General features: G+C 40.2%; 2 protein-coding genes across 3 annotated transcripts in view; both read left to right on the top strand.

Moving 5' to 3' along the window:
- TSGA13 (testis specific 13) overlaps nt 1–3497 on the top strand; it is an 18260-nt gene extending 14763 nt beyond the window's left edge. The window contains exon 7 of the mRNA XM_003791669.1: nt 3328–3497. Within this exon, the coding sequence (XP_003791717.1) occupies nt 3328–3497 (170 nt within the window). The remainder of the gene's footprint in view (nt 1–3327) is intronic.
- Nucleotides 3498–3785: 288 nt separating this feature from the next.
- Nucleotides 3786–14696, top strand: part of LOC100959858 (coatomer subunit gamma-2) — a 112761-nt gene continuing 101850 nt past the window's right edge. Inside the window, exons 1-5 of one of the 2 annotated variants that reach the window (XM_023514223.1) lie at nt 3813–3911; nt 4956–5008; nt 5575–5655; nt 10735–10806; nt 12263–12383. Coding sequence is in view for 1 of the 2 variants with exons in the window: in XM_003791614.2 (XP_003791662.1) it covers nt 3875–3911; nt 4956–5008; nt 5575–5655; nt 10735–10806 (243 nt within the window). In the remaining variant the exon portion in view is untranslated. Of the gene's footprint in view, nt 3912–4955; nt 5009–5574; nt 5656–10734; nt 10807–12262; nt 12384–14696 lie in introns of both variants that reach the window. The other variant, XM_003791614.2, reaches the window with a different exon arrangement.

The following is a 14696-nucleotide window of genomic DNA, read 5'->3' on the forward strand; positions in this document are numbered from 1 at the left end:
GCCAAGCTGGCAAATTGGCATCTCTTGTGGTAGTTCTGGAGACTATTTTTCCTGGTTGCATGGAAGCTATTATAACTCCTAGAGCAGTGGTTCTCAGCCTTTCTAATGCTTCCTAATGCCATGACCCTTTAATACAGTTCCTCATGTTGTGTTGACTCCCCAACCATAAAATTATTTTTGTTGCTACTTCATAACTATAATTTTGCTACTGTTATGAGTCGTAATGTAAATATCTGATATGCAGGATGTGTTTTCATTGTTACAAAGGGGTCGCGACCCACAGGTTGAGAACCACTGTCCTAGAGGTTCAAGTGGTACTAAACCTTGGACTCTGTTTAAATCTTCAAATTTCAAGAAAGCTCTAGCATACTGTTTCCCAAATAACATCCCCTATGACTTAAATAGTTTTACCATATTGATATATTATTTGCTCTATATTTATTTAGCATGTTTCTTTAAAAGAATAAAAATTCTTACCCAAATTAATAATATATCATTAACACCATGGTTTTGATATATCATGATAATAATATATTTTTTCTGATATACATCAAATCAACTTTATAACAGATGTTAAAATGTTTATCTATGTATCACCTAGAATACCCAGTGGTACCCATATAATATTTAAGGAAGACTGCTCTAGAAGGATAAGACTGTGAGTCTCAGAGGTCCAAAAGTGTTTGAGGATTAGGGAATGGTATAGGGTGGAAGAAATTTGGGATAAGTTACTATCTCAGTCTGCAGCATCTATTAGATTCATGGTGACTTCATAGTCTCTTTCAAGAAAAATGAGTGGGACACTTATTTATGTAAAGAGCCCATTATGGTACATTTCCTAAACAAAGTGGTATGGAAGAGGGTGCAATGAAAATCCTTCTCACATATTGTCATTTATTTAGCAGCATTTATGGAGTGCCTACTAAGTGTTGGACACTTATCAAGCACTAATAATAGCACTTTCAATATGTGTGAAAGAGGTGAACCAGACTATAAAGAGCCTTGGATTTTATCCAGTAGGAGTTGAGACCCACTGAAGGATTTCAGAGCACCAAATACACATTTGTGTATTAGATGTATAAGTGATGAACCCTTAGACTTCACCACATTATCACTCTAAGATAAGGTCCATTCCCTTATCCAGTTTCTCTCCTGAAGCAATTTCTGAGGTTCTATGAAGTCATCCTAGTGATTGTTTAACCTCTTTGCCAGTCTTCCATAGCCCAAACAGCCACGATTCCAGAGGTGCCAGGTCATATTATGACATCCTTTAACTGGCTTTTTTAGGCCTCTCTACCTCTGCTTCACCTATTTGCTACCCCACCCCACCTCTACCACTGCTCCCCTTTTTACTCCTCATATACTATGTAACTACACATTGCTAAAATCCACCCATGGTATTAAACAAAACTTCACAGATATGGAGGAAAAGTGATGAGAAGAGAGTGATTCACTGTGCTTTAAAGGGGCTACACTTAAGCTCAGCTTCAAACCCAACCTCACTCCTTCATACTTTCCAGAATTCATCCAGAACATTACCCATTCTTGGGAATCTCTAGGCCTATCTGCCTAGGATCCCAATGCCCTTGGGGCCAAGGAAGGGGAAGTGGGTCTCCCCTTTTCCAAAACCCATTTATTTTTCAGCTCCAGAATAAACAAGTACAAACATCTATTTCCTAGAAAGGAAGCTCCACCTACAAAGTCTGGTTTAAACTTTATAAGCAAGTAAGGGAAACATAATATAGTTAATAGTATATTCAGTCAAGTTGGAGTTAAATCTTAAGTGATACCATATGTAGGATATCAATAGTTCATCTTAATCAATATTTAAGGGAAAGAATTTCTCTACAATCTAATCTAGGTTAGAATTTCTCTAATTTCGCAAGGGCATGATTCTGTTAAGGATACATTCAATTTACTTTCTAAACAGAACACTTACTATCTCAGTCTGTAGCACCTTTTAGATTCATGATGACTTTATAGTTTCTCTCAAGAAAAATGAGTGGATACTTATTTATCTAAAGAGCCAATTATGGTACATTTCCTAAACAAAGGCAGTCTACTGAGAAGTTGAACCAATGTCACCATTTCAAGCAAAAGAGACAGCAAGCAACCTCCTCTTCCCCAATAATGTTTCATGTTCACCAGGCATCCAAATAAAGATTACATAGAGGGCGGTGACTATATACACCCAGGTTTGATGGTTTAAACCCAGCCTGGGGGCAGCTAAACAACAATGACAATTGCAACAACAACAACAACAAAATAGTGGAGCATTGTGGTGGGCACCCATAGTCCCAGCTACTAGGGAGGCTTAGGCAAGAAAATCACTTAAGCCGGAGAGTTTGAGGTTGCTGTGAGCTGTGACACCATGGCACTCCACCAAGAGTGACAAAGTGAGATTGTGTCTCAAAAAAAAAAAAAAATTATATAGAGAACAGTTTGCATGGGAATGGGGCCTACGAAGACTTCTTAGGAAGCTGTCTGAGAGGCAGATAATAGGACCTGAACTAGATGACAGCAGTAGGAGTATGAGAGTAGATTCAGGGATATTTATAGGCTATATATAATGTATCCAAACAATGGGGGAGGATGGGAGCAAGGAGATCCCACAATGGAAGCTTCCAAAGAACAAACAGGGGGCTTGGTGCATGTAGTTCAGTGGTTAGGGCGCTGGCCCCATGCACTGGGGCTGGTGGGTTCAAACCCCGCCCTGGCCTGTTAAACAACAATGACAACAACACCAATTAAACAGCCGGGCATTGTGGCAGGCGCCCGTAGTCCCAGCTACTCGGGAGACTCAGGCCAAGAGAATTGCTTAAGCCCAAGAGTTTGAGGTTGTTGTGAGCTGTGATGCCATAGCACTTTACCGGAGGGTGACAATGTGAGACTCTGTCTAAAAACAAAAACAAAAAACAAACCAAAAAACGCCCAAAGAACAGAGGTTGCTAGACTGGACAAAGTGATGCAATGGCAGAAAAAGTTTCTTAGTCACACTCTCAGACAAGAGAACAGAAAATCAGTGTATGTTTTGAGAAAAGGCTAAGAGGAACGTGAATATACGAGTGAACGCACATTAAGTGCCAGTGTGGTTTCAGAAGGAATCATTAGACAGGGGTGAGATTATACAAGGAAGCTTCCAAACTGGCAGTGTGTTTCAACTGTGTTTTGATGAAGGGAAACAATACAAGATAATAGAGAAGGTGCTGAGAGTCAAGACCAGCTTTCTGGTCTCCTCAAGTGGGTCTGTTTCATACCTTCCATTAAGTATCGTTCTAGTACTTAAGAAAACCCACATCCACCCAAGTGTCCTGTGCTTTGTCCTAGTCTCCAAGAAGTCAAGGAGTGAAACGCCGATTTCCAAGGTGATCTGGGAACCACTAACCCTTTCATCGCTCCTAAAAGAGAAGCCTACCAGAATCGCGCCTGGGGAAAGTGACTTCCGCCATGGAAGGGCTCAACAGTGGATCATCAAAAATGCCATTGTCACTCAGTGAACACAATCCCTTCAAGCCTACCCCCTCGCTCGCCAGAGACTAGGGCCTGCAGAAGCCTCCACCCAAATAAAACCATATTCCTGCCGCAGCAGGCGTGCGCTGCTAGGTCGCGACTAGCGTGTGGCCAGCCATCCCGCCGGGGCAGCGTCTGGCCCCGCCTCCGTCCGGGTTGGGGAGCGAAGAGAGGGCGTGACTACGTCCTTGGGGGGCTGGGGCGGCCGCCAAGGCCGGGGAGGGCGGGCCTTGGCCCCGAGTGACGGCGCGGCGACCCAATAGGCGCGAGGGCATGGGGCCGACCTTCCTGCAGTCTCTTCCGCTAGCCGGCTGCGGCGCCTGGGACGGTTGCGCTGTGTCTGGGCGCTGGGAAGTCGTCCAAGATGATTAAAAAATTCGACAAGAAGGACGAGGAGTCTGGTACGCGCGGGGCTTCTGAGGCCCACCCTCAGTCGCGGGGGCCCTTTCCCCCTCCCGCCGCCACCTGCTTTCTGGGACGGCGGGGCTGGGGGCGTGGGCGCCGGGGGCCGGAGTTGGAGCCGGTCCCTCCCCTTCCCTCCACTCCGGCCGGGGGCCAGTCCATAGCCCCTCCCCCCGGCTCCGGAGCCTCCCCTAGGGCTGCGCGCTCCGGTCCCGGCGCCCGCGCGCGGCCTCGGCCAGCTGGGCGGCCCCGCCCCCGTCTCAGTCTCCCCACTGCCCACTTCCCTCTCCCCGGCGCTGCCCTACCTAGCCGCCTCCGTCGCTCTCGGCTGGCCCCGGGCTAGGGGAGTAGTGCGTACGAGCGTCTCAGCGGCGCCGGGTGATGGTAGGGTTAGGTCCAGAGTGGGTCTGGGGTCAACGGGACAGTGTGTGTGTCTATGAACTTTGAGGTGCCTTACAGTCTTCCTGGGGACCTTGGCTTGGTCCGGCTCCCTGGGAGCAAGTCTGTTTCGTGGGACACAGCGGGTTGAATGCTCAGGCAAATGGGGAAGATGCCAAGCCTCCTCAAAAAAAAATTCGCAGTGTTTAATAGAGGGTTGGGTCTTCCAGCTTCAGGTCTCCGTGACTCTCCGTAAAACCTTTCTGCCTCAGTAAATGTTAGAAACACATAAATTAGTGCTCATCTTTAGGGAAATCAAAAGTGCCCTGTCACAATCTCATTAATCCTGCTTGTGGAAATGACATTTTTAACATTCATGGAGAAAGAGGGCAGGGAAAGAAGATTCTTTTTGGACAGAGTTCCTAGAAAAGCCAAGTCCAAGCTCTTACAGTAAGGCAATGACAGAGAGCTAGTATCAGAATCACATTTTTTTTTTCATTCACTTCATATGCATGTTAGTAATGATTGTCACTGTGATGATATTCAAGCAGTCATTTCACTTAGGTGAGATTTCCCAAGCATTCGGTACCCTCTTCTAGAAGGTATTATATATATAAGTTTGGGTAGGACAGCTATTAAAGACATGTGTTTATTTTATAATATAGGTAGTGGCTCCAATCCTTTCCAGCATCTGGAGAAGAGTGCTGTCTTACAGGAGGTATGACTTGGAAGTATATAGTGTTCCTTCTTTTCTATTCTGTTTTAGAATGGTGGGCAAAGAACCCCTGGGATACTGTGATCAGGACATCCAAAATAAGGAATCTAACAGTTCAATGGGAAAGTTTTGAGAGGGCTGCCTGTCACAGAAGACTCTAGAACTGAGAGAAATGCAAAGACATGCAGCCTGGCCCGTGTTGGGAATTTTAAATAAAATGTCAGAAGAGGTTTAGTGCAAGGTTATTGAAATAAATTATAGACATTAAGCTCATTGTATTCATGTGATATCACATGATACATGATAAGTGATTACAGTTTAACAGATAAAGCCCATAAAGTTGAAGTAGTTGACCTAAGGGAATGAGTTAGAAAGTATAGAATGGAAAAATCAAGGCCACATCTGTCATGTACAATAGTAAATTGAGAACTGTCAATGACTAGCATTATTGGGATATTGTGATTAAAAACAGTCTGTATTACAGCTGATTACACTGATTAGCTGTAATCTGTGCTAGAAAAGGCAGAAAATACCCTATTATATATAATGATGTTTTTATGTTTCTGTAGGCTCGTATATTCAATGAAACTCCCATCAATCCAAGAAGATGTTTGCATATTCTTACAAAGATTCTTTACTTACTGAACCAGGTAAATTATTTTGATTTTCCTCAGATTTATGTCCTGAATAAAAATTCGTAACATGCAATGAAGTACTTTCTGGAAAGTATAGTTTATTATTTTATTATTATTATTTTTTTGAGACAGAGTCTCATCTGTCGCCTTAGGTAGAGTGTGTGGCGTCACAGCTCACAGCAACCTCCAACGCTTGGGCTTAAACAATTCTCTTGCCTCTGCCACCCAAGTAGCTGGTACTACAGGCCCCTGCTACAACACCCGGCTATTTTTTTGTTGTAGTTGTCATTGTTGTTTCGCAGGCCCGGCTGGGTTTGAACCTGCCAGCCTCGGTGTATGTGGCCATGTGCCCTAACCATTGAGCGTGGGCACCAAGCCAATTTTATTTATTTTAAATTCATTTAATTTTAACATTGAAAGTGTTTGGTGGCTCAACGCCTATAGCTCAGCTGGCTAAGGCGCCAGCCACGTACACCTAAGGTGGCGAGTTCGAATCCCCAGCCCGGACCCGCCAAACAACGACGGCTACAACCAAAAAATAGCCGGGCGCTGTGGCTGGTGCCTGTGGTCCCAGCTACTTGGGAGGCGGAGGCAGGAGACTCGCTTGAGCCCGGGAGTTGGAGGTTGCTGTGAGCTGTAATGCCACGGCACTCTACCCAGGGGGACAGCTTGAGGCTCTGTCTCAAAAAAAAAAAAAAAAAAAAAGAAAGTGTTTGGTTAGCAAAATAGTATGTAAAACAACATAAGGACTATGACATATATAGATTGAGTATGCCTTATCTGAAATGCTTGGAAACAGAAGTATATCAGATTTCAGATTTTTTTTTAAATTTTGGAATAAATTTAAGTTTTAGCATTCCTAATCTGAAAATCTGAACTGCTTCAATGAACATTCCTTTCTTGTCACGTTGGTTCTGAAAAAGTTCCTCATTTTGGATTTTTAGGTTAGAGTTGCTCAACCTGTACTTTTTTTTTTTTTTTTTTTTGCAGTTTTCGGCTGGGGCTGGGTTTGAACCCACCACCTGTGGCAAATGGGGCCAGTGCCTTACTCCTTTGAGCCACAGGTGCCACCCCAACCTGTTTATTTTTATTCATGCTGTGTATGTCGTGATTTTCAGTTAGATCCTTTGGCTTGAATTTAATGAGCATGAGTTAGAACATATTGTTTACATGTGTTTAGAGGTCTTTATGTCCCTCTGAAAATAGAGTACAAAATCAGATAAATTCCAGATATTTTACCTTTTTAATTTTTGTGTAATAGTGATGTTTCAAAGCTTTGATTTTAATATTCATATTAAATATGATATTATCCCTATTCCACCATTATAGCAATATTCTGGGCAAGTAACTGTTCTGTGCCTTAATGTCTTTTTCTGTAAATGGGGATTATAATAATACCTATTATAAAGCTGTAGTGATTAAATGAGATAATAAATGTAAAGCACTGAGAATAGTACTGGGCACATACTAAGCATTCAGGAATAGTTTTCCTTCAGTCATTCAGCAAATACTTATTGTATATTTGCTGTGTCCTATGTACTACTGTAGGCATTGGGGATATAGTAAACCAGCAAAAATATTTGTACTCATGGAACATAGATTCTGCTCCTATTATTGTTACTAATTTTCTTTTTTCTCTCTTTTTTTATATTTTGGCCCTAGAATTTTAAATCTCATGACATGTCTAGGAACCTAGAAAATATAACTTTGTTTCATAGATTCATGTTCCCTCAGTATCTGTGGGGGACTGGTTCTAGGAGACCTCCTGTGGATACTAAAATCTGAGGCTGCTTAAGTCTCTGATAGAAAATGGTGTAGTATTTGCATGTAATCTGTGCACATCCTCCTGTATACATTTAATCATCTCTAGGTTACTTGTAATACCTATTATGCTGTAAATGCTATGTAAATAGTGGTTCTACTATATTGTTTAGGGAATAATAGCAAGAAAAAAGTCTGCACATGGTCAGTGCAGACACGATTTTTTTTCTCAAATATTTTCAATCTGAGATTGGTTGAAATAGATTCAGAACCCAGAGATACAGAGGGCCAATACACATACATAAATATACACACACAGTGGGTACCAAAAAATGTATATACATTTTGAGAAATGGAAAAATTATATTAAATTTGTAATAGTTAAAGTCATTTTTGACTTCTGCAATTACAAGGAGGGCTCAGCATGACTTGTATTCATCTCTTGTTATCAGTGTATATTTTGATTTAAAATTTTAATAAAGTTTTTTTCTTAAGATGTGTATAGTATAATTTTTTTTTATATCCTCTGTATAAATACCATACACTCTGGTGGTTTACATATGGTACTTGAATCCTAAGAGAACAGTTTATCTTTACTATGTTTTGTGACTGAAGACCTTATCCAGAGATTTGGTAGTTTTACTGTGTGCAAATGAGACTGAGTAATAAGCACATAGTTTTAGATAAACTATATCTGTTCATAAACATAATCCCTGTCTGGCAGCATATTACAAACATTTAAGCCTAAGTCAGTTTGATACCACACATGTGTCCAAGTTGGCTAAATCCAATATATAAACAGTTTCAAGTAGTATAAGTTGATTCAGAATAGGGTATATTTTTATATTGGTCAGTGCTTCTTTGATGGGGCAACTTATGTCAAAACATTTAATTATCTTGATAAGGAAGGTACCAAGCACAGCATAAACACAATTAATTACATAAACACATTTGGGAACATTGTTTTATATCTTTGCCTAGTTCTTGGTAGAGCTTTATAGAAAAATGCTTTTAAATTTCTACCAGCGTTGACATATCCATATGTTCCCTTCCTTTCAAGTAAAAAAGTAGGGACTTAAGATTTTCCAATATAACCAAAAAGCACATAGGCTTCTAGGTATTGAGTAAATACTTATGATAGGAAAAGAGGGAAGTCTCACTGATGAGCAAGCTGGATACTCTGATTTAAGTGAACTTCTTACGCTTTGCCTTTCATCCTAAATTTTTAGTGTTTTCATCAAATAGTAAATAGACTGAAGACTACTTACATTTTATGTGAAATCTGAAAACTGAAACTGTGAAAAATGTTGGTATTGGTTTTAGTGAAGAAATTAAATATTGATAGGACAATATATTAGGTAATCTGTGATCTGAAATATTGGGAGTATTAGTGAAATAGTGTCTAATACCTTGCTGCTCAGAAAATGTGGTTCCCCGATCAGGATTTGCATCACTGGGAGCTTGTGAGAAATGCAGAATCTCAGACTACCCCAGAGCCACTGAATTTGTCTATGTATTTTGGCAAGATTTCTGGATGCTTCATAATGCACATTGAAGTTTGTGAAGCTTGGATCCAAAGTATGTTTTTAGGGGCTTGAGGCAGTATTAAGATCCATAGTAGTCTCTTAAACCTTCATTTTTTATATGATGAACCTAATTCATACCCTTTTAGTTGGTCCCCCTTTTTGCCATGTTTGCTGGGATTCCTAATATAGAGTTTTTGTTTGTTTGTTTGTTTGTTTTTATTGAATGGTAACTATGTACATTAATGCACTTCTGGGGTACAGATCCGAAACACTTCCATCAAACTGGTAAACATAGCCTTCATGTCATTTTCTTAGTTATTGTTTTAAAACATTCACATTCTACTCTTAGGAAGATTCACTAGTACCCTTGTAAGATAAACCTCAGAAGTGATCCCTCTAATCCCCCTCCCTACACCCATTCCCCCTTCTCCTGTCCTTCTCCCTCCCCGTATTCTTAGACTGTTATTAAGTTATAGCGTTCATATAAAAGGTATAAATTAGTTTCATAATAGGGGTGTGTACATTGAATACTTTTTCTTCCATTCTTATGTTACTTTGCTAAGAAGAACATTTTCCAGCTCCATCCACGTGAACATGAAGGACATAAAGTCTCCATCTTTCTTTATGGCTGCATAGTATTCCATGGTGTACTAATACAGAGTTTTAATACAGTGTTTTTCTGTCATGGCACACTTGAACCTATAGTTAAACTTGACAGCACATTTAAATTGTCTTGATCGGCTCAGCGCCTATAGCTCAACCGGCTAAGGCGCCAGCCATGTACACCTAAGGTGGCGGGTTCGAATCCCCAGCCCGGACCCGCCAAAACAATGACAGCTGCAACCAAAAAATAGCCAGGCGTTGTGGCGGGCGCCTGTGGTCCCAGCTACTTGGGAGGCGGAGGCAGGAGACTCACTTGAGCCCAGGAGTTGGAGGTTGCTGTGAGCTGTAATGCCACGGCACTCTACCGAGGGGGACAGCTTGAGGCTCTGTCTCAAAAAAAAAAAAAAAAAAAAAAAAAAAAAAAAAAAATGGGGTGAACAAAAAAAAAAAAAGTAAAGAAAGAAAATAATACTGTGCTTTGAACATCTTTCAAAAATAATTAATTAAATTAATGATGTCTAAACATTTTGATGGCACACCTAAGATCCTTTCATGGCACACCAGTTGAAAATCATTGGTTTAATATTTATCATGCTTCTGTGATGTTAGGTGTTGTACTGGGCATTAGATTATAGAAATGTATGGTGTAAGGCAGGTGTCTTCAAAATACGGCCCGTGGGCCACATGTGGCCCTCTGAGGACATTTATCTGGCCTGCCAGGTGTTTTTGCCACTGCTGCCTGTCCTGCTTAGCAGCCGACTCGTCCCGGGGCCCGCAGTCCAGCCGTCCATCAGTCTGAGGGACAGTGAACTGACCCCCTGTTTAAAAAGTTTGAGGTCCCCTGGTATAAGGTATAATCTCTGCTCTTAGACACTATAATAATAACAACATCCTATTCTTAGTAGAAATTGCTTGCTATCATTTTCTGTCTCTTTATAAATCACAGTTCTTCAGGGAAATTTAGAATGTTTCAGCTAAAAGGTTAGAGACCACTATTCCAGAACTTTGAGGCATAGTGTGTGATATTTTAATTATTTTAAATAATAAATAGATAAATGGCCATGTGGTTTATAAATTGAAAGGCATAAGAGTCACAGAGGCAGAATGTTTTCAAAGATACTTTTTCCCTAAGTTCTAAAAGATTTGTACAAAGAGAAAATCTTTATATTATATAATTTAAAGGTTTATTTTTAATTTTACTTAGGGTGAACACTTTGGAACTACAGAAGCTACAGAAGCCTTCTTTGCAATGACTCGATTATTTCAGTCTAATGATGTAAGTCTTTTTTTATTATTTTATTTATTTTCCCCCAAGAACTCAGGGTGTTCCAAATTAGAGAGGGTTGCTTGAAATGTTTAAAATTACTTAAAGACTACTTGCCATAAAATTTATAAATGCTAATGACATATGAAAACAAAAGAATTAAAGTATATAGTATAAGGCTGTTTCTCCATAGGTCTTCCTGTAGTCATAAGAACTGTTAATGTTCAGCTTATGGCTTGACACTGCAACCACAGGCCAAACTGCAAAGTGGACTGGTATAGAAGTTAGTGTACATAGCTACCACATCTGTCAGTTCTTAGTCAGATTTCTGGTGGGCCTGGGTTGCTGTTGGTCTGGTTCTTGGGCAGGCAGTTAAGAACAAGAGCTAGACATGGAGTGGGGAAGGGGGCATGGAGTAGAGAAAGAGCAAAGACAAACCAAACCTGCCAGCACCTCTGCATCTGTTGCGTTATCATAAGCCACCATGACTCTCAGAGCATAATGCTGCTGCTTTTCTTCTAAATGTGTAACTTCTCTTCTAAATGTGGCACGTATGTTTTTTTTTTATTTTTTGCCTAGCTCTAACACAGAACCATGGGAAGGAGATTCAGGGGTGCATATTTCCCAGTTTTCTGTTAACATAAATTGACCAAATCTGGCAGTTCTTTTGGTATATATTGCATATCATCACAGGTCACATCTTGTGTCCAATCACCAGGACCTCCTGGGATTCAGTGGCCTGCGGTTGGCTATAAATGCTTATCTGTCATGGCAGATAAGAGAATTATGCAGGGACCTTCTTTTTGCTTATCAGCTTTCATTAGTGTTTGTGTATTTAATGTGTGGCCCAAGACAACTCTTAGGTAAGCATTCATAGCTAGCCGCAGACTGCAGTTATATGCCCTAATGAGAGGCTTTTGGAGTAGATCTTCAGGAAGATTAGCAGTCTCCTATAAGGCAGCTATTTCATGGAAGCCATTATACTCTTCGCTCAGAGGGAGACTGTTTTCTAAGATGTGAAATGAAGGTCTGCTACTAGCAAAGCCTCCTTAGGGGAATTTAGAGAGTAAGGGTACTTGGGTTCATCAGAATCTGCCCCTATGTCCCTGTCCTAATGTTTAGGACCCTACTTCTTCCCTAACTCTAATATGAGATGTCCTTCAAGAGTTTGAATTGAATTGGCATTGTAATTCAGCCACCTACAGGATAGATTTTCAGAAATTTCAGCCATGTGGTCTTATGACGTAAGGCTTTCTATGAAGGCATTATAGATTTCTGGTTCCTTACACAGACGTTGGGGTGTGTATTTAAAACTTTGAGCTCAACATTTTCTTTTCCCAAGAAAAGAATCTCTAGTGTACTCAGAAGCAACTAATTAGCCCATTGCACAATATGGGTTCTATTTATATTTTTATAAAATCTTCTGTGGCAGTGACTACTTAGTTACCCAAAGCTTTGTCTTCTATAGGTCCTTGTCAGCAGATGATAATTTAAATATTTTGCCACTGCATGCCATGGACTACTAGTGTCCCCTTTACCACTGGAAACAGGGTCATTTATGCCTTTAATCAAATCAGAAGCAATTTCAGGTTAGTATCCTTAAGGTCTTGTTTCCTTTTAACTCTTTCTGTTCCAGAAATTCAGGGTTCTTTCAGGGAAACAAAGTCACTATGAATATTATGGAGTTCTGTTTGTTAGAGGAATTAGACCAGAAAACTAGGCATTTCAAGCTGCTAGAGTGGGGCTTAAAGGGAGTTTGTTAAAAAGCCATGGAAAGCTATTTCTTTTTTATGGCTCTGGTTTTGCAGCCAAAGCGTCTGGGAGTAATACTAAGGTTGCCGTTGTTCAGAGGGCTGGCAGTTGGGAAGAAAAGCTTGGGAAGACATGGATCAGGGAAGAGGATGCAGTGAGGGGAAGAAACAGAATGAGGACAAACTCGAAGCCTCCAGCACAGAGTTTTGTATTAAGAAGATACGAAATAGTTTTCTAGGAAATGGATTAGGGAAAGTAGGATTATTGGATCGGACTAATAGCCTGTTAAGTTAGTGCTCATAAATTTAAATTTTTACTAGGCAGCATAGTGAATGATTTTTCTTTTTCTAGCTATACGCTGTGGGTTAAGGTGTGGAGGGGTTAGTGATCAGATTTAATCAAGGTTGCAGTTTTGCCAAGTTAGAAACAGAGAGGGAAGCAAAAAAGTCAGACAATTGAAATATTAAATATGGAATCTTTGGTTAAGTGGGAAGTAAGAACAGAAGCTGAGAGGGATCAGCAAAAAGTTGATAAGATCAATGGATTGTAGGTCATGATGGAATGAAAGAATCATTGGAGTCAGGGGTAGTGGTTGGAGAGGGAGATGCTTAGAAATAAAATTGGAAAGGGATACTGTTTTGATACAGGCTGTGACAATGGAAGTAGGTAATTGCTGTAGAAAGACAGGATCATTGAAACAGAGACCATCAAGAAATGAAGAGGTCAGAGCTTTATAGATAGCATCTGTGTGGATATTAAAATCATCAACACTTACTACTGAGATAATACTGGAGAGAGTAACAGTGAACAAGGTACTAATATTTTTTGAAAATAAGAGGTTAACCTGGAGTCTACATATACAACCAGGATTGATGGTGATATAGTCTCGGGGCATAAGCCAGAGTCTTGTAGGATTGGAGGTGCAGTGAATGAAGGCAGTGTAGTGATTTTGAATAAGGTGGTGAAGATCAACTTGAACAGCTTCCCCACCAGTAGATAACAGCCACCATTTGAGAGGGCTGCAGGATAATCCTTAGGGAGAGCCAGGACTCAGTTAGAGCAGTGGTTCTCAACCTTTCTAATGCTGCCACCCTTTAATATAGTTCCTGTGGGTCAGGACCCACAGGTTGAGAACCACCGAGTTAAAGAAAATGATGGAAACATTTAGAGAAAAGTCTGAGGTTATAGGGTATATTGCTGAAGAAAGTGTCAGAGAACATGAAGGAGTTGTTTGGTATTTGTGGAAGGATGGAAAATGGAGTCAGATAAAGTGCTATACCCAGCTGCAAGGTAGCAAGTGTCTAGGTTATGAGTAACGAGAAGGATATTTTAGACTTTTTGTAGTGATTGTGGCAAGTCGCTGTGTAAAACATGATATGATTAGTTTTGATGGTCCCTGGGAGGACTATGGAATTGAGGGAGTGATTGTTTTGGAGGAAGGAGAGGTAGAGATTTTGCCAGCAGCATGTGAAGAAGCTCCTTCCTTTCCCAACATTACTTTACCCAAGGGTAATTACTGTCTTGAAGTTGGTATTCTTTTATCTTTGTTTGTTTATGTGAATTACGTATTTGTATCTGTATCAATACCTAGTATTTTTGTGTTTTAAAATACAAATAAATGATATCTTCATATTATTTTGCAGTTTTCAAAATTAATATATTTTAGGGATTTACCCACTTGTGGCATGTACTTACACTTTATCTGGTTTCCTTGCTGTGTGGAATCCCACTGTATGAATATCCAGTAGTCTATTTATCCATTCTTCCATTGGTAGATATTTAAGTTTTCATGTTTAGCTGTTACAAATGACATTGTATGTTTATGTACATGGTGAGCATTTTTCTGGGGAGATATTACAAGTGGAATTTCCAGATAATGCTTGGTATTTGATCTTGTCAAGTTCATCTTTACATAGGCAGTACTTATTTACAGAGACATTACTCCAAATCCTCATCATTTTTTCTTTCTTTTTTTAAATTTCAGAATGTTACAGGGGTACAGATGTTTTGATTATGCATTATTTTTGTACAGTCGAGTCAAGGTTACAATTGTGTCCATCCCCACCATTTCTTATTATCAGGCTCAAATATTTGCCATTTGCAGAATGTGAAATGGTGTTTCTTTGCATTTTCATGCTGCTGTTTAATAG

The sequence above is a fragment of the Otolemur garnettii genome, unplaced genomic scaffold (genome assembly GCF_000181295.1).
Source record: "Otolemur garnettii isolate 467f Iridium unplaced genomic scaffold, OtoGar3 scaffold00049, whole genome shotgun sequence".
NCBI lineage: Eukaryota > Metazoa > Chordata > Mammalia > Primates > Galagidae > Otolemur > Otolemur garnettii.